Source organism: Diceros bicornis, chromosome 23 (assembly GCF_020826845.1).
Source record: "Diceros bicornis minor isolate mBicDic1 chromosome 23, mDicBic1.mat.cur, whole genome shotgun sequence".
NCBI lineage: Eukaryota > Metazoa > Chordata > Mammalia > Perissodactyla > Rhinocerotidae > Diceros > Diceros bicornis.
This window is the reverse complement of record NC_080762.1, coordinates 6,478,550-6,501,037: the sequence shown is the minus strand read 5'-3', so window position 1 is coordinate 6,501,037 and position 22,488 is coordinate 6,478,550. Positions and strand designations below refer to the sequence as shown.

Below are 22,488 nucleotides of genomic sequence, written 5' to 3'. Positions count from 1 at the left end.
ATGTACATTTGCAACACATTTGAGCAACAAAGGACTAACAGCCCTAATATAAAATAAGCTTTTAAAAAATCATTAAGGGAGAAGAAAAAAGGAGAACAAAGATGGACAAAGGACCTGACGAGGGATGTAACGAAGAATACACACGTGTCTACTGCAGGTTTTTGCTTTGTGATTACCACGAGGCTCACATGTAACAGCCTATACATATAACAGTCGATTTCAAGGTGATAGCAAATTAACTTTGAACACATTCTAAAACTATATTTTTACTCCCCCCACAATGTTTTTTGTTTTTGATGTCACATTTTACATCTTTTTATTTTGTGTATTCCTTAACTATTTATGGTAGTTATAGTTATTTTTACTATTTTTGTCTTTTAACCTACATACCAGCTTTATAAATGATTTATCCACTATCTTTACTATATGTTTACTTTATCAGTGAGATTTTTACTTTCACATATATATGGAATCTAAAAACCAAAACAAACAAACAAAACAAAACCAAGCCTAATACATACAGAGAACGGATTGGTAGTTGCCGGAGGGGAGAGGGGTTGGGGAGTGGGCAAAATGGGTGAAGGAGGTCAAGAGGCACAGACCTTCAGATACAAAATAAATAAGTCCTGGGAGGTAATGTACAGCATGGTGACTACAGTCAATAACGTTCTATTGCATATTTGATGGTGACAAATGGTAACTAGACTTATTGTGGTGATAATTTCTCAGTGTATACAAATATCAAATCATTATCTTGTACACCTGAAACTAATATAATATGTCAAGTACACCTCAATTAAAAAGAAGAAGAAGAAGAAATACATATGGTAAATGAATAAGTTATGGGTAATGAGAGCCAGGTTTCTTGTTGTCATAAAAGGGCATTACAAATAAGGAAAAACAGAAGGTTAGAATGAATTCCTTAATTCTATGGTGTTGGATTGAAGGATCAGTATACCCCAGTGTACTCTAATCAGTAAAAATTCATGATTTTTACTATATTTTCAGATGGATAGATATAGGAATAGGGGTGTGTGTGTGTATATATACATGTATTTCCTGGCTTCATCTGCTGAGAGAGCCCAGAGGCAATGATTTCTCAGTATCAATGGGCACTCATGGCACCCAGGTCTTGTTTCCACATCCCATTCTCAAGTAAAAGGAACCAAGGCTCCTCCGACAAATGGCTAGGCCCAGGGTGGTAGCAGGGAAAGTACAAGAAGAGCCATAAGGAAGTGCTCAATAAATGTGGGGGTCATGTAAAAAAATATACAGGAGCCAACTTGAAACATTGGCCAAATCTGGGGTAATCTGAGCAAGAAAATAAATAATGGTAATGAGTTAGTCAGCTCAGACAGCTATAACAAAATACCACAGACTGAGTGGCTTAAACAACAGAAATTTATGTCTCACAGTTCTAAGTCCAAGGTCAAGGTGCCAGTAAGGTAGGTTTCATTCTGAGGCCTCTTGTCTTGGCCTGTAGGCAGCCACCATCTCACTGTGTGCTCACATGACCTCTTTGTGTGTGCAGGGAGAGAGAACAAGCAAGCTTTCTGGTGCCTTTCCTTATAAGGACAATAATCTCATCATGAGGGCTCTATTCTTGTGACCTCATCTAAACCTAATTACCTCTCAAAGGCCCCATCTTCAAATACCATCACATTGAGGGTTAGGGCTTCAACATATGAATTGGGTGTCGGGGGGTAGGGGGGAGATGCAAACATTCAGTCTGTAACAGATAATAATGGATTTTTTTATTTTTGAGGAAGATTGGCCCTGAGCTAACATCTGCCAATCCTCTTCTTTTTTTTTTTTTTGCTGAGGAAGACTGGCCCTGGGCTAACATCCGTGCCTATCTTCCTCCACTTTATATGGGACGCTGCCACAGCATGGCTTGCCAAGCGCTGTGTCGGTGCACACCCGGGATCCGAATTGGCGAACCCTGGGCCGCCGCAGCGGAGCGCGCGCACTTAAGCGCTTGCGCCACTGGGCTGGCCGCAGATAATAAGGGATTTTAACCCATAGAGTAAAATAGGAACTCATGAGTCCATGGTGAGGTAAAAAATTGAGCAAACAAATAAATGGGGGAGAAATAAAAGCTCTTCCTTAGAGTAGAATTTCAACTAATTTAAAAGTAAAAAATGATGGAAATAAACAATCACCATTTGGCAAATATCAGAGTAATAATTGTTTTTGTCAAGAATCATCAATGGATGCTAAACTTAGTGGGTTGAAATATAACGAGAAACAAGATAATTACCTGATATTAAAGTATCATCCCACAAGATACGTATTAGTTACAGAAAGAAAAGTAGTAACTTTACAGTGGAGAAGCCTGGCAGATCTTACTGTACACCAAGTGATCCAAGTTAACATCAACAGTCACGGGACAAATGAACACCACGTGCTTTCTACTGTGATACATCTAGAAGTATACAACATTACGTTTGTGGTATTCTCGCAAAAATGCAAAATCTGCATTTAATCAGAGGAAATCTCAGACAAACTTAAACTGAGAGACTCTTTAAAAGTCTGAACTTCATGACAGACAAAGAACAACCGAGGAACTGTACCAAATTAAAGGAGACTAGGGAGACATGACAGGCTTGTGCAATCTGGGATCCTAGATTGACCCTGAGTTAGGGGTAGTGTCCATATGTTATGCTTCTGGGCTCCACATAAGGAAAAGCATAGCACCAAGCACTAAGTAAAATGACTTTTAGTACTTATTGATTGATCACTTACCAAGGAGTCTAGATGGGTAGAGTCCCTTGCCTTCAGCAGTCTCTCTTTTTCTGAGCAGAAATATGTGTTTTGAATTACCCATAGAACATAGGTGTACACTTAGGTATGTCAGAGGAGCTCTGTCCTTCACCAGAGAATTCGTAGTACATAGGCTAAAAAAACTGAATAGTTGCCTAAAAAGTGCTAGACTCTGCCGGCTAAAGACGTTTCACGATCTCAGAGGTGACTCTGATTCATTTGCTCTTGACTCTGGAGAACGAGAGAGCCAGGCCTCCTTGCTGGTGTGTCCTCCGTCCACATCTTCAGAGTGTCTACCCAGAGAACAGCTATCTTGTCTATTTCCCCTTTGGGGAAATGTTACTGGAAAGATCATAAATAATTTACCGCATTATTTTGCCTGAGTACTCTCAAAAATCCACCTGTAAACTTTCAGTTTCCAAGAACAGTAGGTTAAATTATCGAGATCATCTCTCTTGATGAAAATAATTAAAAATATTAGGCAAATCTTACTTAAAAGCAGTGATGACCTAACATGACAGTAAAGAATTTCAAGGCTAAAATTAAAATGGAAAATTGGGAGCCCTAATGAGTAAGCTGGAACAGAAGCTGCTTTTGCTCTGGGGAATTTGACAACTCAGGTAAATTTTAACTTTTGTTTTGACAGCCTCTTGGAGTGAAGGGGACCTAAATCAAAGCTCAGGGCATATAAAAATGTCATAATCGGAGAGGAGATCCCTCCCAAAAAGCTGTGACCCTAAGGGACTAGATCTTCAGAGTCAGGTGGACAAGAAGTCAACAAGCTTTCACAAAAATTTGCACCCAAGTTTTAACATCTGGGTGGTGTAGAGAACTTCAGCCTCTGAATTTGATTTAAGTTGGTCCTAAACTTGTTTTCCCCCATGTACCTGGAAACTACACAAATCTTCTCTGGAGGAAGGTACATTCATCATACCCTCATATTATTCCTGAAAATATTTTCATTAACAATGACCAGCACAGAGACAAAGATGATCTGGCATTAAAAAAACAAGTCACCATAAGAAAGAAACAATAAGAACAGAAATAGGCCTACAAAGATTTCGGATACTAACATTACCAGATACAGATGACAATCTGACTATATTTACTACATTTAAAGAAATAAAAGACAAACTTGGAAATAACTATGGGGAGGAGGAAACTAGACCACAAAAAAAAAAAAATGAATACTATAATAATGAAAACTGAGAATTCATGGAACAGATTTAACTGAAGAAAGAATTAATGAACCAGGAAACAGGTCAGAAGATATTTTCCAGAAGGCAACATGGAAAGACAAAAAGACAAAAAAAGCAAGAGATAAGGGAATAGAGTTAGAAGGCCTAACATACTTTTAACTTTAATCCCAGAGGGAGAGGAGAGAGAACACGAGGTACAGAATATGAGACACTTGAACACATAAAAATGGCTGGAAATTTTAGAAAATTGATAGAAAATATTTATCCACAGATTCAAGAAGCCTAACAAATCCAAGAAATCTATAGAAATCCACGGCTAGAAACAGCATACCAAAACTACAGAAAGCCAAGGTCAAAGAGATAAATCTCAAAAATAACTAAACAAAACCCATGTTCCTCCAGAAATGCCTCAATAGAATCTTAAATAAGTTAGTTCCCAGAGCATGAACCAAGACATTTTATTTTATAAAAAACTCTGCCATCTCTTAAATTAACACACTTCTGGTTTCCTTTAATGATTACAAGAAATTGGTATCCAGTGCCAATTAATACACAGACACACTAAAACTCCTCGGTAAAAGATAAAATTTTGGGCCGGCCCCCTGGCTTAGTGGTTAAGTGCACGCGTTCCACTACTGGCGGCCCGGGTTCGGATCCCGGGCGCGCACCGACGCACCGCTTCTCCGGCCATGTTGAGGCCACGTCCCACATACAGCAACTAGAAGGGTGTGCAACTATGTCATACAACTATCTACGGGGGCTTTGGGGAAAAAAAACGAGGAGGATTGGCAATAGATGTTAGCTCAGAGCCGGTCTTCCTCAGCAAAAAGAAGAGGATTAGCATGGATGTTAGCTCAGGGCTGATCTTCCTCACAAAAAATTTAAAAAAATGAAATAAAAAGATAAAATTTTGCTTTTAATTTCAGTTTAATTTTCCATAGAAGTTAGACTTTGAGGGCACCCACCATTTAACAGAACAAATCAAAGGGAAGAAAGCACTGAAAGATGAAATATAAAACTTGGTTTGACTGTCTGGTTTTGGGTAGAGAATATGATGAATTTTCTGTGATTCTTTGTCAATATTTTCAGAGTGTACAGTTTACTACTCACCAGGTTTCGCTTCTGAAAGATTCTGAAAATCCTTTAAATCTTTTAAAAGCTAAAGGTTGACTGCCTCATTTCCAAGAATGAAGAAGTCTTGCAGGTGAAGAGAGGTGGCCTGAGGAAGTGGGAACAGCATTGGAGAAATCCAAGAAATGTGGATTCCATTCTCAGTTCTAGCCTCAATTAGCTGTGTGACGTGGACAAGCCACTCTGCCTGAGGGGTCTCAGCTACTTCATATGCCTGTCACCCCGTGTTTCTGGTCACATGACCTTGGAGTAAGTCTCGATCACAATAATGGGTGTAGGCAGCAGTCCTCTGGCTCCAGTCTTTGCCCATCAGTGCAGGACATTAAGTCCCCACGCTGTTTCTAGGTGTCACCCAGAGGTGACTCATATGTGCTCATGAGCCTAGTGATTTTAATTGCTTATGATTTATACCTTCTTCATTCTCCCTACTTTTTGACTCTCTTTGTGAGTCTGTAGCTGCAGCTTCCCAAATGAGACTTAAAGGTCTTCCCCCGACACCAAGGCTGCAGCTCAGGGTTCTGCTGAGCGCTGAGTGACATCTCTGTGGACCTCAGGGCACCAAAGTGGGTGGAGCTCCCCCTTTGGGGTTCCCCTCTGTCACCTGGTGCAGGGCTGTCTTGAGCTCCCTATGCTCACAGAGAGGTCAGTGACATTGCTCTTCAACATTTTGTTTCCTACAGCCTCCACACTCCCCCGAGTACTGCTCCAAGTCTGGCTGGGTAAAGAGAGGAAGGCAAAGAAAGAGGAGGAGGCTATAAACATATACTCGTGAAGCCACGTGAGCCAGACACGCAGAGGGAAACTTCTTTCGTGGCTGTCCACTCTGCTTAGGCTTCTAGCGTGCCTCAAAGGGTTAGGAGAGTTCCTACCCAGAGACAGGACCAGGTAACTTACCCAGGGATCATCTAGTTTGAACATTACCATAAACTCAAAGTGTTCTAGGAGCAGGCCCATCCTTATTGTATTGGGTTTAAAGAGTCTGGGCAATGCACCAAATGAGATGGTTTCCTGAAATCACTCCATTGGAGATTTAGTCCTTTGGATTTTGTGTATTGTCCAGTCCTCTATAAAAGTACTAATATTCCTGGGCTTCATTTGAAAAGAGTCTTGTTTGTTAGCTGGCTGATGGAAAGACAATGCAGAAACAGGCCATAGTTTGGAGCCTCAGAAAGAGAAAGAGGTAGAGAGTAAGAGTTATGTCATTTTTTGGTTCCTGTCATCATGCAGCTTATTTATTCATCCTTTATTATTGCAAAAACATTAATTGAGGGCTTTTAGGGGTTGCATTGTGTCTCCCCAAAACGTATGTTGAAGTCCTAATCTCCAATACCTCAGAATGTGGCCCTATTTGGAAATAGTGTCATTGCAGATACAATTAGTTAAGATGAGGTCATACTGGACTAGGGTGGGCCCATAATCCAATATGACCTGTGCTCTTATAAGAAGATGGTCATGTGAAAACACAGAGACACAGGGAGAATGCCAGGTGAAGATGGAGGATTAGAGTGATGCATCCACGAGCCAAGGAACACCAAAGATTGCTAGAAAACCACCAGAAGCTAGGAAGAGGCAAGGAAGGACTCCCCTGTAGGTTTCAGAAGGAGCACGACTCTGCAACACCTTGATTCCAGACTTCTAGCTTCTAGAATTCTGAGACAACATATTTCTGCTGTATTAAGTCATCCAGTTTGTGGTATTTTGTTATAGGAAATCTAGGAAACTAACACAAGGGCATATGTGCCAAATCTCATTCTACTGGCTTTGGATCAAAGTCAAAGAAGATGTGGTCCTATCCTCAGGGAAATGCCAGGTAGGATTTTAAAAAAAGAAAAAGAGAGATTGGTTAAGAGATTTGTATTGTTAGGAGAAGGGCTTGAGGAACTCAGTATACATACTCTAAAATAAGTGAAAGGATTGAACTGAAAAAGTGAAGCTCTGATAGGATGATGTAGGTAAGATGCCTCTGTCTTCTTTTAGAAGGCTTGAAATGACAGCTTTGGAGATTGAAAAGACAGTTTAAGTTTACAATAGCAAGGAAGCAGTGATCACTAGAAGTCAGCATGAGCTTACCAAGAACAGGACCTGTCAGGGCCAGCTCATCACCTTTGACAGGGAAGTCAGACTGGTAGATGACAAAAGGTAGCAGGCAAAGTATAGCAAGAATTGATTGACCAGCCTGGTGGTTCTCCTCATGATGTCTTTACGGACATCACGGGTGGTTGAGTTAGGAACTGAGTGAGTGGTTGTAAGTAGGACTGATGATTCATTAACGGAGCTGTATCCACCTGGGTTGAGGTATTCAGTGAAATGCCATGGAGCTCTTACCTAAGTGCTGCCCTGTTTGACACTTTTAGTGACCTGGAAGAGTCAGGCACCGTCAAATTTGTCTTTGATGGGCCAGATCTACACCTACATCTACACCTGGATGAATGGCTCTCAGTTGTGGATGCAACCACAAACTTAAGGAGGGCAAATGGAAGCCGGAAGATGTTTTGAAGAGAGTGACCAAGTTGGTGAGATATTTGAGGATATTCAGGCTAAACAATAGAGGACACAAGAAGGACATGACAGCTGAGAGGGTGTGTTTTACCTGGACTGAAGGGATATGATCAATGGGTCAAACAACAGGAAGGCAATCTCAGCCTGATATAGAAGGGACTTTCTGATGTTGGTGTTTTTTTTTTTTTTTTTTTTTAAATGCAGGCAATGAAATGTGAAAGATAGCAAATCTCTATGGATTAATCTATAAATTTAATAAAAATTCTAGCAGGAATTTTTTTAAAGAATCTAACAACTTACTTTACATATATGGAATTATAGAGGCCTATAAATAGATGAATCAATTTTGAAAAAGAAGAGCAAAAATGTTACTTTGTCCAAAGAATGATAAGATGCATCATAAAGCCATGATGATAAAACAGTGTGGATTTGGTTCAGCCACAGGTAATAAGGCAATGGAACAGAAGAAAGAGCTCAGGCACAAGTTGCCATGTGTTTAGGGGAACTTGGTGTATGATGGAGATACTACTCGAATCAATGAAGCAAATGGATGGACTGCTCAGTGGGTGTTGTTGAGGAAACTGATGGACTTTATACAGAAAAATATAGTTGGAAAGCTTATACAATATACAAAGATGGGTGTAGATAGATGAAAGAACTAAATGTGAAAGATGAACTCTAAAGCAAATAGAAAAAAATATAGAAATATGTATTTGTGATTTTGGAGTAGAAAGAACTTAAAATTTCCAAAGCACAAAGCATAAGGGAAAAATTATTCAATTGTCTATTTCAAAATTAAGGATTTTGAGTGATAGCACATACAAAGTTATCAGATTACTGACAGATTGGGAAAAGTTATTTGCAATGTCAACACCATAAGAGATTAATACCTAGCTATACAAAATACCACACAAGTAAATATCTGGGATATACAAGCAAATCCACAAGTAAACGATAGGAAGCCTATTTGGAAAATAGTCCTATGAAAATGAGAGTAACGATTGTCACTCACATTAAAAGTGAGACCTTGGTTTCCTCATCACTCATTCAATAAACATTTACTGAGTGCCTATCACACAGCAGTACTGTTCTAGGTACTGGGGATACAGCAGACAAAATTCCCTACCCTTATGGAGTTTAAATACTCCACAATGTTCTCTCCCACCAAGAGGAAAAAGAAATTAGTTTCTACTAAGTGAATTTTCGTTTTAAATCACAGTCATGTCATTTTAAAGTTGGAAGACTTTTTAGGGTGCATTTCTTCTAAATCCATACCTTCACATGATGATAAACAACTTCCTAGACCAGTCACACAGGTCTGACAGGCATACAAAGCTGACGCTAGTCTGGGTTTAGAATGTAAAGCCCAGTGGTTAGGTGGATCCAGAAGGCCTGGTATCGAATCACAGCTCTTCCTCTACAATCTGTGCATGATATTTGGCAACCTTTCTGAGCTTCAATTTCTTTCTTTCTTTTTTTTTTTGTGAAGAAGATCGGCTCTGAGCTAACATTTGCCAATCCTCCTCTTTTTGCTGAGGAAGACTGGCCCTGGGCTAACATCCTTGCCCATCTTCCTCCACTTTATATGGGACGCCGTCACAGCATGGCTTGACAAGCTGTGCGCCGGTGCGCGCCTGGGATCCGAACCGGCGAACCCCGGGCCGCCGCAGCGGAGCGCGCATACTTAACCGCTTGCGCCACCGGGCCGGCCCCTGAGCTTCAATTTCTTCATCAGTAAAATGGCGCTAATGATGAGATGTCATAAAATTGGTATAAGGATTAAATGAGATCATATAAAACAGATCAGCATCTGACACATGATAAAAACTCAATGTTGGCTATTTTTTACTTCTATATCTTGATTATGATGTTATGATTCCCAAAATTGTTATTTTCCTGCACACTATATTTCAAAATTAGTATGGCAACACCTCTGGGTTATTAATCAGCCAATTAATTTTTTCTTTAATAATCAGAAAAGAAATTCATATGCATTCCCTGAGACTGTACCCTAGTGGTGTATGAGGTGTGTCTTATGGATTAACTATTAATCCTAGTGTGTGAAACCTGAATTCAGGGTTGTAGGGCTGGAAGGGATGTGAGAGACCATCTTGCCAGTCCCAGCCCTTTTCCACACGTGGGGACTCAAGGGCCTGGAGGAGGTAAGTGCTATGCCCTGAGTTTGCACAGCTAGAACGATGGCACTGCTTACGTGGCTTTGATTAATTGATTATGATTAGAAAAGATAATTGTGATTAAGAAATCAAGGTTGTGATTAGGAAAGATCAATGTCACCAGCTGGCTTTGTCAAAAGGTATGAACTGGCGACATGAATAATCTCACTTAGTGAGGACATAGACGACTCATGGTTATTTCACACAGGAAGAACTTGCAAGACTTCTAGTTGACTGTCATTCTTTGGTTCAGTAGGTGGAGCCGGTCTTCCTCATTAGAATAAGGTAAACAGATTCAACCCAATTATAAATGGCAAAAAGTATGTGCCCTCCATCATTGAGAGTTGCAGAGTGCCGACTGGCTGGAGACTTTGGGTGCAGCCACGAGAAGTGTCAGAGCATGAGTTCCAAGTCAAAATCTATAGGGATCATCGGAGCTCCTTTCTCAAAGGGCCAGGTGAGTAAAAAGCCTGGCTTTGAATAACCAGAATTTAATAGAAAGTTTCAGACTTTAAAATTAGTAAGGTATTAATATATGGTTAGCTAAGTCTCCTGATACAACCTAGCCCTGAAATATATACTTTAAAGCCCTCTCACCATTTTGCGACATTGTATAATTATGGTCACCAGCCCACTTATTCTTGGGGTGCCTAACCTCAGCCTCAGCCAACTTTATTTGAATCTACTAAATTTTTCCTCATAATTTTTAAGAGAAAACATTTTTATTTGAATGGAAATGCATTGTTTCTGCATTGTAGCTACTCATCGAGATTCCATGCTCTAGTTGCTTTTGGTGTTACCATGTATATGTAGAGAGAGAATTTTAAGAAAATACTTTGCTTTGTTATATAATTAATGTCTAGAAAAATTTCACAGGTTGGCAGCAACTTTTAGACTTCTTTTAATTTGGATAACCTATGTATTATTGCTTTATGTACCTTTGTGAATGATTCATATTATTTGAGGGCTTGAATGATTCTACAAAAGTGTTAGTTCATGGACTAGGCAGACTCCTTCATGTACCCCTCTTTGAAGGAGAAAAAAAGAAAAATGAAAGAAAATCTGACTGCAAGTTGGCAACATCGAAAGGACTAATGGATTTACGAAACTCCCAGATTGCCAAAACACGCCAGCAATGTTTAAATATACACTCTTTTTTTCTGCCTGGGCACACTCATTCTGGTAAATATAAGGAGATTACTCACACCTTAGACTTTAGCATGCGTCTGTGCTTAAAGAGTTAAAAAAAAAAAAAAGAGCAAAAACAAAAGCATACAAGACCAAGTTGGAATTGAAACTCCTAAGGCTGATTTTTTTGTCATCGTTGTTGTTTTAAATGGAGCCTTCTCCAGGGTTCTCAGAATTCTCTTTGCCCGTCTGGGTAGCACTTTACTCCTGTTAGTTCTGAACTCTTGTTTTGCACTCTGGCTTTTTATTGCAAAATAAATTGAGAAAGGTCACAGATTAGAGACCCAAACTGCATTTGGACTGTCAGTAAATGCTGCTCCACGTCCCCTGGAAATCCTTCAAAGTCTATCTCAGAACACAAGGACATTTTGCTGACACAGTCTCGCTTCTTTTAATGCTGGGGTTAATCGCAAAATCCACAGTATGCTCACCTATTCTTGGGACAGGTTCTAACAAAGATAGGATTGAAATAACTGACAAAAGAGAAGGAAAGGAGGGAGGGAGACAGAAATGAAGAAAGGAAGGAAGGAAAGAAGAAAGGAAGGAAGGGAGGGAGGGAGGCAGGCAGGCAGGCAGGAAGGAAGGAAGGAGGGAGTGGGAGATACAGCCTAAACTTGCTGTGGCCCCTGGAGCTGAGCAGAAGGCCTTCTGCTGATAACAGCCCCTTCTAAGGGTCAGTATTTTGAAATATAGCCTGACGCATTTTCCGTTCTCAGTAATTCTTTTTCTTCCCCCTACAGCTCTTCCCCCATTTAAACATGGCCCCATGAGAAAGCAGCTTATCGTCTCATGACAGTAAGGACTCAGAGAGAGAGGTTTTTCTACACTAAGCCGTAGCTTAGAGAAAAAAAAATGGCATAAGCATCTGTCCTCACCTAAAGGAGGTAAAAGTTTGACAAACGGGCAAAGGAGAGGATTAGAGGGCAGATGACTAGAAGGTTGAGTCTGAGAAAGGACTCCATCACCTGCCTCACCCTGTTAAAAGCCAGTGAGAGGTGGGGGCGGGGAAGTGGCAGCAAAAAATGAAGTAGGCATATTTATTTTATAGTTAACTAGTGCTCAGAGAGGTTTGGTAATTTGCTCAAGGTCACACAGCCTTGACTGTGATTCCAGACAGGACTGTTTAATCCCAAAGCCTGTGCCCCTGACCTGCACTGATGCCTCTTTAGATCCACAGAGGATCCTACACTTGTGGCCAGTTAGGGGTTGGGACCCAGCTTCAAAGTCAGTAGAGCTAACAAAATGATGTCCAAAGTGGGCAGATAAACCAAGCAATAAGAAAAGACCAATCGTGAGAAGCAGATTGAATCAAAGCACAAAGATTGCTAGAAAGTGTCACTCTGGGAAATCGAACGACCGTGTTAGGATAAATATAATGTCAACTAAGGGGGCTATTGGATTTGTTCCGAAGTTTGAAAGAGAGAGGGAAAAAGGCCAGGGAGTTGGATCAAATTGACAGTTTTTGAGCGGCTGCTATGTGTCAGCTGTATAGGACGAGAGACAGTGTCGCAAGTGTACAGAACATCGGACCGGAAGCTAACAAGGGAGAAAAGACAAAAACAGATGCACACAAAACCAAAGGCAAAACTGGAGCCGAGCAGCACTCGACTGGGGTTTAAAGAAGGAGAAATCACCTCTCCTTGCTGAGCGAGTGGGGGTCACGCAGGAAGAGAACGCAGTGAAGGGGTGGAGTGCACCAGGCAGAGCGCATGGGGTCCCCCACGGCCAGGGACAGGATCTGACATCGAGGATTGTCCTGGCAGCCAGGGCAAGGCATCTGGTAATTTGAATTGGGCAGAAATATCTGCTTAGTTTGGTGCCATGGCTCCAATCCCAGGACAGACTCACGTGTCTTTCGTCATGTCTTCTCATCTGACGACAGGAGATAACTCCTGTATCTCAAAGCCTTGTTGGAAGGTAGAATCAAGAGAGACACATAAAGGAACTGTTTCCTTGGATGGCTAATCTGCCAGGAGGCTGGAGAAGACTTTACTGCAAGGAGGAAGCCTGTGAGCTTCCGTGATGTAGGAACAGCAGGGTAGCATTCCGTCAACTGTGCTTCAGCCGGTCACACCTTGAAATACCAGGTTGGTCTCTGTGGTTTCAGCTCCCCCGTGATGATTTTCCCTGTTGCCTGCTTTATCCCCAAGAGCCCTAACTTACCATTGTGGGAACCTGCGCGTAGGTCTCGCTCATGCCACGCTCTTTTTTTTCTTATGCCTTTGCCCAAACTGCTCCCCTGGTTTGCGAAGTTTCTCTATCACCCCATCTGTTTTCCTGGACACCTACTCATGTTGCAACACTCAGCTGAAATGTCATCTTCTCCATGCAGCCTTCCCTGACATGCTCTGTCTCCAGCAGAGTTCGAAGCCTCCCGTTTTGGTTATGACATCTTGTATCTGCATTGAAGCAACTCTCCAAGTACTGTAATTGGGGTCAAATATCCAAATCCCCTATCAGCTTATGAGTTACTCAAAGACAGAAGCCTCTCCTTTTCATTATTATATCTCCATCTATCAGAGCGCTTTTGCACAAAATATATGTTGACTACGTTGATAACATGGCATCATGTGAAGAGGAGATGCAGGTTTTGGAATCCAAAGGACCTGGGTATGAACTAAGGCTCTGCCACTTGTTAGCTGTGTGCTGTAGGAAAATTATATAACCTTTCTGATTCTAGATCCTCATATTTGACATTGGAGTCATTCAGTCTACCTGGCTGCGCTGAGTAAATGAGATAATGCAAATTCCTGGCTCTGTAGGAACTCAAAAAATGATAGTTACTATTCAATTGATCAAATAATAAAAAGGGTTCCTATTGTGGGCATCTGATGGTCACGATAATGTCTGATTTACCCTATTTTTTAATTGTTCAGCCACGAGGAGGGGTGGAAGAAGGCCCTACAGCACTGAGAAAGGCTGGTCTGCTTGAGAAACTTAAAGAACAAGGTAATTTTTAAGTTGAAAGATGTCGGCCTGATTTCCTTCCCACTCTGAAGGAAGGAGCAGGCTCCTGCTAAAAGGGGGCATGTCTGGAACAATATCGAGACCACGGAACTGCAGCACTGGCTAAAACCTTAGACATACATCCTACAAGAAAAGCATCGTATGAGGAGAATCCTCCATAAATACTGTTGGATGAATATCCTCACTCAGTTATTTTGTCTTTCCAGCCAGACTATTGTATAAGAGAAGCTGTGTGTGCAAGGACTGGGGCTGGGCAGTCGGGGGAATTAAAAACGGAAGGCAAGGGAGCAGGAGTACATCACTAGCAAGAAGACCCCTATTTGTAAAAGGGAAATCAAATAAAACACTAATAATAATACTAATACTTAGTGTTTGCAGAGTGTGTATATGTGTGTGCATCCATACACATATACATATATATACAGGAGCATGCACATGAAAAACGATATATATTTTAAAAGAATAGGCTAAAGTAAATGTCATCTTTATATATAAAACTCTGACGAAGTGTTGGCGAGGATACGGAGCAACTGGAACCCTCATATATTTCAGGTGGGAGTGCTTAATGATACAGCCACTTTGGAAAGCAGTTTGGTACTTGTAAATGTATGTAAATGTAAACATACATTTACCTTTTGACCCAGCAAATCTACTCCTAGGTATCAATCCAAGAGAACTGAAAACATACATCCACACAAAGCCACACACATGAATGTCTGTAACAGCATTATTTATCAGAGCCAGAAAATGGAAACAATAAAACACCATCAAAAGCTGAATGACTAGTACAAAGTAGTACATCTATCCATGGGATCATCCTCAACAGTAAAAAGGAGCAGATTACTGATGCAGGCAAGAACATGGATGAATCTCTAAGACAAGATGCTGCGTGAAAGGCCAGATACTTAGACTACATACTATATGATTGCATTTATAGGAAATTCTTGAAAAGACAAAAGCATAGCAACAGAAAGCAGGTCAGCATTTGCCCGGGGGTGGGGGCAGGGAATGACTGCCAAGGGGCAGGAGGGAATTTTGGGGGGTAATGGAAGTGTTCTAAATCTTGATTTTGGTGGTGGTTGCAAGACTGTAGATATTTCTAAAACTCTTTGACCTGTACCCTTAAAGTGAATGAATTTTAGTAAATAAACATTATACCTCATAATGCTAAAAAAAATAAAGACCCCAACAGAGAACAGAAGGCTTGGGTAAATGGACTGGACTGGTCCCTCAGTTAACGAGCATAATTTGGTTACATTTTATATCTTTATTAAATCTCTTGAAGGTGTTGCTGAATTATGGACATACAGTCATGTAATAGATATATATATTATAAATACAATATACGACTAGTTAGTTCAGGACACTGAACTGATCCCATATCATGGTTTTACACGAAGCTCTCTACCTTGAAGCCTAATGCAGGGTTTTTAGGAAGTGTAGCCAGGTCCTTTGGAACTTTGGGTTACCTGTGATTTCTCCTTATTAAAAAAGTATAGTAATAAATCCTTTATTTCCTGAGCTCGCTGTAGTGTTAGGCTTGTTGCTAATCACATATGCTTATTTAATTCTGACAATACCACCACGAGGCAGGTACAATGGACAGAGGAGGGAACTGAACTGCTTCAGCAGGCGACAGATTGGATTGAAACCAAGGACTGTTAATGTAGAGTCAGAAAATTTAGAAAATACTGGTGTATTTTCTTCTAAATATATATATTCTTTTAAAAAACTACTTCTTTACTACAAATGCAAAACATGGTTATTTTTAAAAAGTAGCAAGCATATAAGCAGAGTGTGACAGAGACAAACAGACAGAGACAAACACAGTGAGCTACCCATTAAACCCAAACCATAAGGTTACCACTGTCATACTTTAGTGTCTAGCCTACCAGGATTGTTTCAAGAAGCATTTACTGAGAACCCAGGACACAGCAGGGACCAGTGTGTGGCACAGGTGAGATGACGATGTCAGGCAAAAGTGGACATGGTTGCTACCTTCACGATTTTACAGTCGTTCCAGACTTTTTCTTGGCTTATACTTTAGAAAACACATCTATTTTGTAAATTTGGAATCATCCTACACAGACTGTTTTGTAATCTCTTTTTTTACTTAGTAACCTGAAACTTATTTTAATTATAGAGTATGATGTGAAAGATTATGGGGACCTACCCTTTGCTGATGTCCCTAATGACAGCCCCTTTCGAATTGTGAAGAATCCAAGGTCTGTGGGAAAAGCAAATGAGCAACTGGCTGGTGTGGTGGCAGAAGTCAAGAAGAATGGAAGGACGAGCTTGGTCTTGGGCGGAGACCACAGGTCCAGTTTAATGATCGTCTTTGTGGGAGTCTGGTGCAGATGGCATAAAGCAAGTGAAACCAAAACCATGAGAAGAGAGAAAATATAGAAGGGAAAGCATTGATCAATATTTTATACCACAGTTTCTGCTTTTTTTCTTTCATTTTTATTGGTTACTCCTTTATTTTAGAAACACAGACTTAGATCTATTTGAAGTCTTGCATTATCTATATATATTACAGCAGAAAATGCATATAAAATACATATGAAAAGGGACAGGCCAGGTGGCATAGTGGTTAAGTTTGTGCCCTCTGCTTCAGCAGCCCAGGGTTCACAGGTTCGGATCCTGGGTGCAGACCTATGCACCGGTTATCAAGCCATGCTGTGGCAGGGGTCCCACATATAAAGTAGAGGAAGATGGGCACGGATGTTGGCTCAGGGCCAATCTTCCTCAGCAAAAAGAGGAGGATTGGCAACAGATGTTAGGGCTAATCTTCCTCACAAAAAAAACAAAAACAAAACGAAAAACATATGAACGGATGTCAGTAAAATATTCAGCACAGGCTTAGATTTCTAAATAAATAAGCACTGAGGAAATTCATCCTCAGCTTACTGTACTTGATTACTGATAACAGGAACAACTCATTTAGGTCAACTTTTAAAAGTATGTATTTCTCATTACAAAAGTAATAATTATAAATTTTTTGACACATGCACACATATAAAAGAAAAAAAAAAACAGTAGTAATTGTAGTTCCCTAACAACCCCATTTCATCTGGAATTGAAAATCTGGCATATTTCCTTCCTGTCAATGTTTTTCCTTGCACACGATTCTGTTGAACAATCGTGTGTGTGTAATCTACAGTACAAATTTCCTTATGTTACTTCATGATATATACAAGCATAATTTTTTACCGTTGCTTAATTTTTCATCAAGGTATTATATCACTATCTCTCTCTCTCTCTCTCTATACATATAGTCAGATATTCAGGTTATTTTCAAATTTTCACCATTACAAATAATGTGGAAAAGATCATTTTTGTGCACGAGCCTTTTTAATGTTTATTCTCAAGGTCCAGGACCCGTTATCAGAAGTATGATCAGATCAAAAAGTACAAACATTCCAATGGCTCTTGATGCAGGAGTCAATTCCTTCAGCCTCCTCAGTTTTCTCCTCTAAAGCCAAACTGTTGTTACCAGGGTTTCTGTGACAAAACTGCAATTGAGAAACTAGGGCTCATTTTCTTTTCTACGTGGAAAGATTTGTAAGTGGAAATTTTAAGAATGGCAAATGGCCCAAAGACAAGAGACCTGAAGGGAAAACAAACATCAAGCTGGATAATCAATAGCTGAACATCAAGGCAGGATTGCTTCCACTTTGAGATTCTACAAGTTCATGGTTCTCTGAAGGAAATCTGAACATCCATGAGTGGGAGTGGAGAATATAGGCATTGTATCGCAAATCCTAATCTTTTAACTTTTCTGTAAAATATTACTTAGCTTTTCCATTCTGGCAAATTTTCTGGAGCTTGGAGTGCTTGAGATGATCTCTGAGGGTTCTGGCCCTGGCTAAGAGTGGGTCTTTAAATGTGTGGCAGGAGAGTAGTAAGTTCAAGCAGAGGATCTGAGCATTGAATAGAGTGAGTGAACACCTGGATGTGCTGGCCGAAGTGCACGTAAGGTCTTCTGAGTGATGCTCCCCAACCATAAAAGAATTGGATTTTAAGAAAAATGGAAGGACTCTCATAATTCACTTGGGAGAATTAAGTATTTACCAAGGGAGAGGCGGGTGCAGAAAATGAGCCTGAATTAACCCCGAAAATTGAATAGTGTCTCATGAGCAAGAATTTCTTGTGTGGTTAGTGTTTTCACATACGTTTAAATTTTGGTTAAACTATAATTTGCAATTTTACTAGAAGGTGGTTTTGAAAAAAAAAAAAAAATCACAAAATTTTTAGTAATGCCATTGATGTAAATATAACTTGTTAGTAAGTATTAAGTGTAAGCTATACTTTCTCTATGGTTATAATTGCTTAATTGGCATCTCCAATTTAAAACCTGTCAGAAGTAATAGCCACTTTGACTTAAAGGAAAACCAAGTGAGCATTGAGTGAGTTAATAATACAATGTATGTAATGATATTGCAAACCTGATGTTCACACAGACTTTTCTTCCTCTAAAGCTTGGCCATTGGAAGCATCTCTGGCCACGCCAAGGTCCACCCGGATCTCTGTGTCATTTGGGTAGACGCTCACACCGATATCAACACTCCACTGACAACCACAAGTGGGAACTTGCACGGACAGCCTGTGTCTTTCCTCCTGAAGGAACTAAAGGGACAGGTAAAAGGCTGGGTGGTTTTCTATTACAAAAGAATAATCTTGAGCAGAAGTTTAGGTGGCGAAAGGCAAGTGAGAACCCCTGTGCCATCATATTCTAGGTGTAATCTCAAACCATTTCCTCAGCAGCCGATAAGGTGGTGGGGCTCTATACCTCTACCTTACTTGATGGTTTGCAAACTGACTCCATATATATCTTCCCTTTTGATTCCTAAACTACCCTTTTTAGTACATGGAGCAGAGAGTAATCCTTTATAAGCAAGTTAGCAGAGGTTCAGATGTTAACCAACTTGCCCAGGATCACATGCCAAGCATACAGCAAGGTGAGGGCCAGACTGGTCTCTTGCTACCTACCTCTTTCTACTACATGCCACATAGCCTCTCATTCTTACCAGTTTTTAAATGTGGATTACAAGGGTTTATTATTTAATATCTTTGCTGTGAGCACATATCTAAATCAGAACTACCTCGTTCCCTAGAAACTTCTTTTCTAAAAGATGTAAAATGAAATTCTATATTAAAATTGAACATCGTCGCTCACAATTTTTATTGATATGCTGTAGTATATCAATAAAACAATTTATTGATACAATTGTAGCATATTGGTCTTTATGACGATACTTGGGGATTCAAACCTCCTGTTAAATGTCAGAAGCAACATTTTCTGAATTGGTGACCAAGTGACAGGTTTATACACTTGTAAAATGTGTGACTAGCACATGGGAACAGCCAAACTTGGCTCCAGGACATTGAAGAGCAACCAAACGTTTGGTCAAAAATTTCCATCAGCCACTCAAATCCATCCTCTGGATTAAGTTCTGATCGAGAAAGAGAAGAAAAGAAGGAAGCTACGAAAGTAATGGAAGCACACTGACTTCTTTACAGAAAGGTCTGGGAAGGTGGGGCCCAGTGGAAACGGGGCACAGAACAGGTGAAGGCTTATAATGATTCAAGTTATGTCTGGGCCACAGGGTGAGGCTGGGGAAGGCCAAAGGACTCAAGGGTGCCACAAGCGGAGGCTGGCCTTCCCTTCTTCACTTGGTATGATATTTTAATGATTTCCTCTAAATTTATATTCTAAATATAAGATATATGCAATCCCTAAGTCCTTACCTTTCAGTGTAAGACTTGCTCCAGAGAAGCATAAAACCAAATGGAAACATTGCGATTTTAGATCCCTAACGTACCAGGATTCTCCTGGATGACTCCCTGCATATCTGCCAAAGATATTGTGTATATTGGCCTGAGAGACGTGGACCCTGGGGAACAGTAAGTCTATTCCTTGATGCGATTTACCTTCATTTTTGTCCTTTTGCATGCTAGGTGTGCTGGTCAAACCTACGAGAAAAAAGTATTTTAAGCACCAAGTCCCTATGTCTATATCCATATCTAGATATATTTATATATACAGTCATGCTTCGCTTAACAACAGGGATTCGTTCTAAGAAATGCGTTGTTAGGTGATCTTATCTTTGTGCAAACATCATAGAGTGTACTGCAGGGGAACAAAATATGCCACCCCAAAATGTCTCTCTTTAACATGAGAATTATTTTAGGCTGATTATTTTTAGTAAACAAAAGACTCAGAAAGCTTTTCTTGTTAAAAGCCTAAAAGAATTTAGATTAAAAAACCTGTCTTAGGAAGCAAGCTATCACCTTAGCATAACATGAACCAGGTGGTAGACAGGGAGGAACCTAGAAAAGCCTGCTTGTTGGGCTCCCTTCTGTGTTCTTCTGTTTCTGTGTGGCCAAAGACTTGTTTTCCAAATGTTTGCTCCTTTTCACCTACCTGTGAATTATCTTTCTTCCCTTTGAAGTCCCTGAGTCTCCCCAACCCCAAGATCTTTTATCTTTAGCTGAGGATGGTATTTAAGGTGAGGGCTTTGGCCATCTTGGTGAGTTACTTGGTTTTTCTGGGTTTCCCCCATGTGTACATATTATTCAACTTCTATTTTTCTCCTGTTAATCAGTCTCATGTCAATTTAATTCTTAGACAAGCCAGAAGAATCTAGAAGGGTAGAGAAAAATTTCTTCCTCCCCTACAGTACTTACGCAAACCTAGATGGTATAGCCTCCTACACACCTAGGCTATATGGTACTAATCTTACGGGACCACCATTGTATATGGGATGTTTTTGACCAAAACGTCGTTTTATGGTGCATGACTGCACACATGTACATATATATTTGTATGCAGGTGATTTTTATCTTAATTGACTTGCTGTTAAAAATACATCGATACATACAGTGTATTCTGTGTATTGATATACACATCCCAGAATGTAAATATTTTAAGTTAAATATGTATTTTACCAAATTGATCTTTTCTTTAAAAGGAAATAACATAGTCAGCCTCCTTATTAATTGTAGATTATCTTAATATCTCCTCTTTCATAGCTACATTTTGAAAAGTCTGGGTATTAAATACTTTTCAATGACTGAAGTAGATAAACTGGGAATTGGCAAGGTGATGGAAGAAGCACTCAGCTATCTACTAGAAAGGTATGATGCTTGTGTGTGTGTCTGTAACATAAATGTTATTAACAGGACTTGCTACTGATGCTAATAAATGTAAGTTATTAATAAAGCCTGTAAGTAAAATTACAGAACTTCACGGGGTTTTTACTTTTTATAAAGCAAGGTAAGAACTGTATTTATCTACTAAATATTAAACTACCAACTTTAAACTGAATTCCTTTCCTACCTTTTAAAAGAAAGAAAAGGCCAATTCATCTGAGCTTTGATGTTGACGGACTGGACCCGTTTTTCACACCAGCTACTGGCACACCAGTCCTGGGAGGTCTGTCTTACAGAGAAGGTCTCTACATCACAGAAGAAATTTACAAAACAGGTAGGTAAAAATCTGAATGAATAAAGAAGTAAGTGTACACTTGGTCAACATATATTGATACCTCCCTGATCTGAAAATCAAGCCCCAACTGCCACTTCCAGAATCTGCACTGCTGATGCAATAACTGAAGTGGTTTCAGGAGGCCGCTACCTCTTCACACTCCTGGATAATGTTTCAAGTCCAGGTGCTGAATTTAAAATGTCAACTATTTAACAAATTACATTATTTCTATTTGTTGTTGTAGGGCTACTCTCAGGATTAGATATAATGGAAGTGAACCCATCTCTGGGGAAGACATCAGAAGAAGTCACTCGCACAGTGAACATAGCGGTAGCACTAACCTTGGCTTGTTTTGGAGTGGCTCGGGAGGGTAATCATAAGCCTATTGACTACCTTAGCCCACCTAAGTAAACGTGGGAACATCAAATAAAAATCTCACAGCTAATGACGTAATTAGCAAATCTAATATTTACTTAAGCTTACAGTTATCCTCCCAAAGATTTGGTCTTTCAGAAAAATGTTTTGCCTTAGTAAATATTAGTACAATTAGGATAAACTGCATCAATTTCCTCTTGGTGTAAAATTCAAGATTTGGAAATTCTAACTTTTGTCAAATTAGAAAGTTTATATTTCCCATCTTGGCAAAAGACTTATCCTTAGAGAAGTATACATTAATTTCCAAATAAAAATTTGCAGCATTAAAAATAAACACACACCTCTATAAGCACCCCCACATAGAGTGGGACTCCTGATGTCAGGAGATAAAACTACCCCACCTGAAAAGGGGCCATATTTCCATGTTGTTCAGAAGATTCTGTTGTTGTCTACATGTTTCTAAATACATGCAAAATACACACACACACACATACATACTCATCCCGCTTAAAACTATCAGGATTTAAAAAGCCACCGTGGAATCATCACTCCCAACACTGAAGACCTTGGTGAAACTGAATCTCTGGCTCTGGTTTCTCCATCTGTGAAGTGGGTAATCATAAGGCCTGGGCAATCTCCAAACTCATTAATGTTAGATCACTATGTTTTACTTTTTCTAAACATCAAACACGACATTGGTTTA

General features: G+C 39.9%; 1 protein-coding gene across 1 annotated transcript in view; it reads left to right on the top strand.

Moving 5' to 3' along the window:
* ARG1 (arginase 1) overlaps positions 1-21,821 on the top strand; it is a 33,448-nt gene extending 11,627 nt beyond the window's left edge. Inside the window, 8 exon segments of the mRNA XM_058566160.1 lie at positions 13,831-13,903; positions 16,039-16,049; positions 16,052-16,239; positions 18,403-18,562; positions 19,734-19,828; positions 20,957-21,061; positions 21,274-21,410; positions 21,655-21,821. Coding sequence (XP_058422143.1) covers positions 13,831-13,903; positions 16,039-16,049; positions 16,052-16,239; positions 18,403-18,562; positions 19,734-19,828; positions 20,957-21,061; positions 21,274-21,410; positions 21,655-21,821 — 936 coding nt within the window.
* Positions 21,822-22,488: the final 667 nt, after the last annotated feature.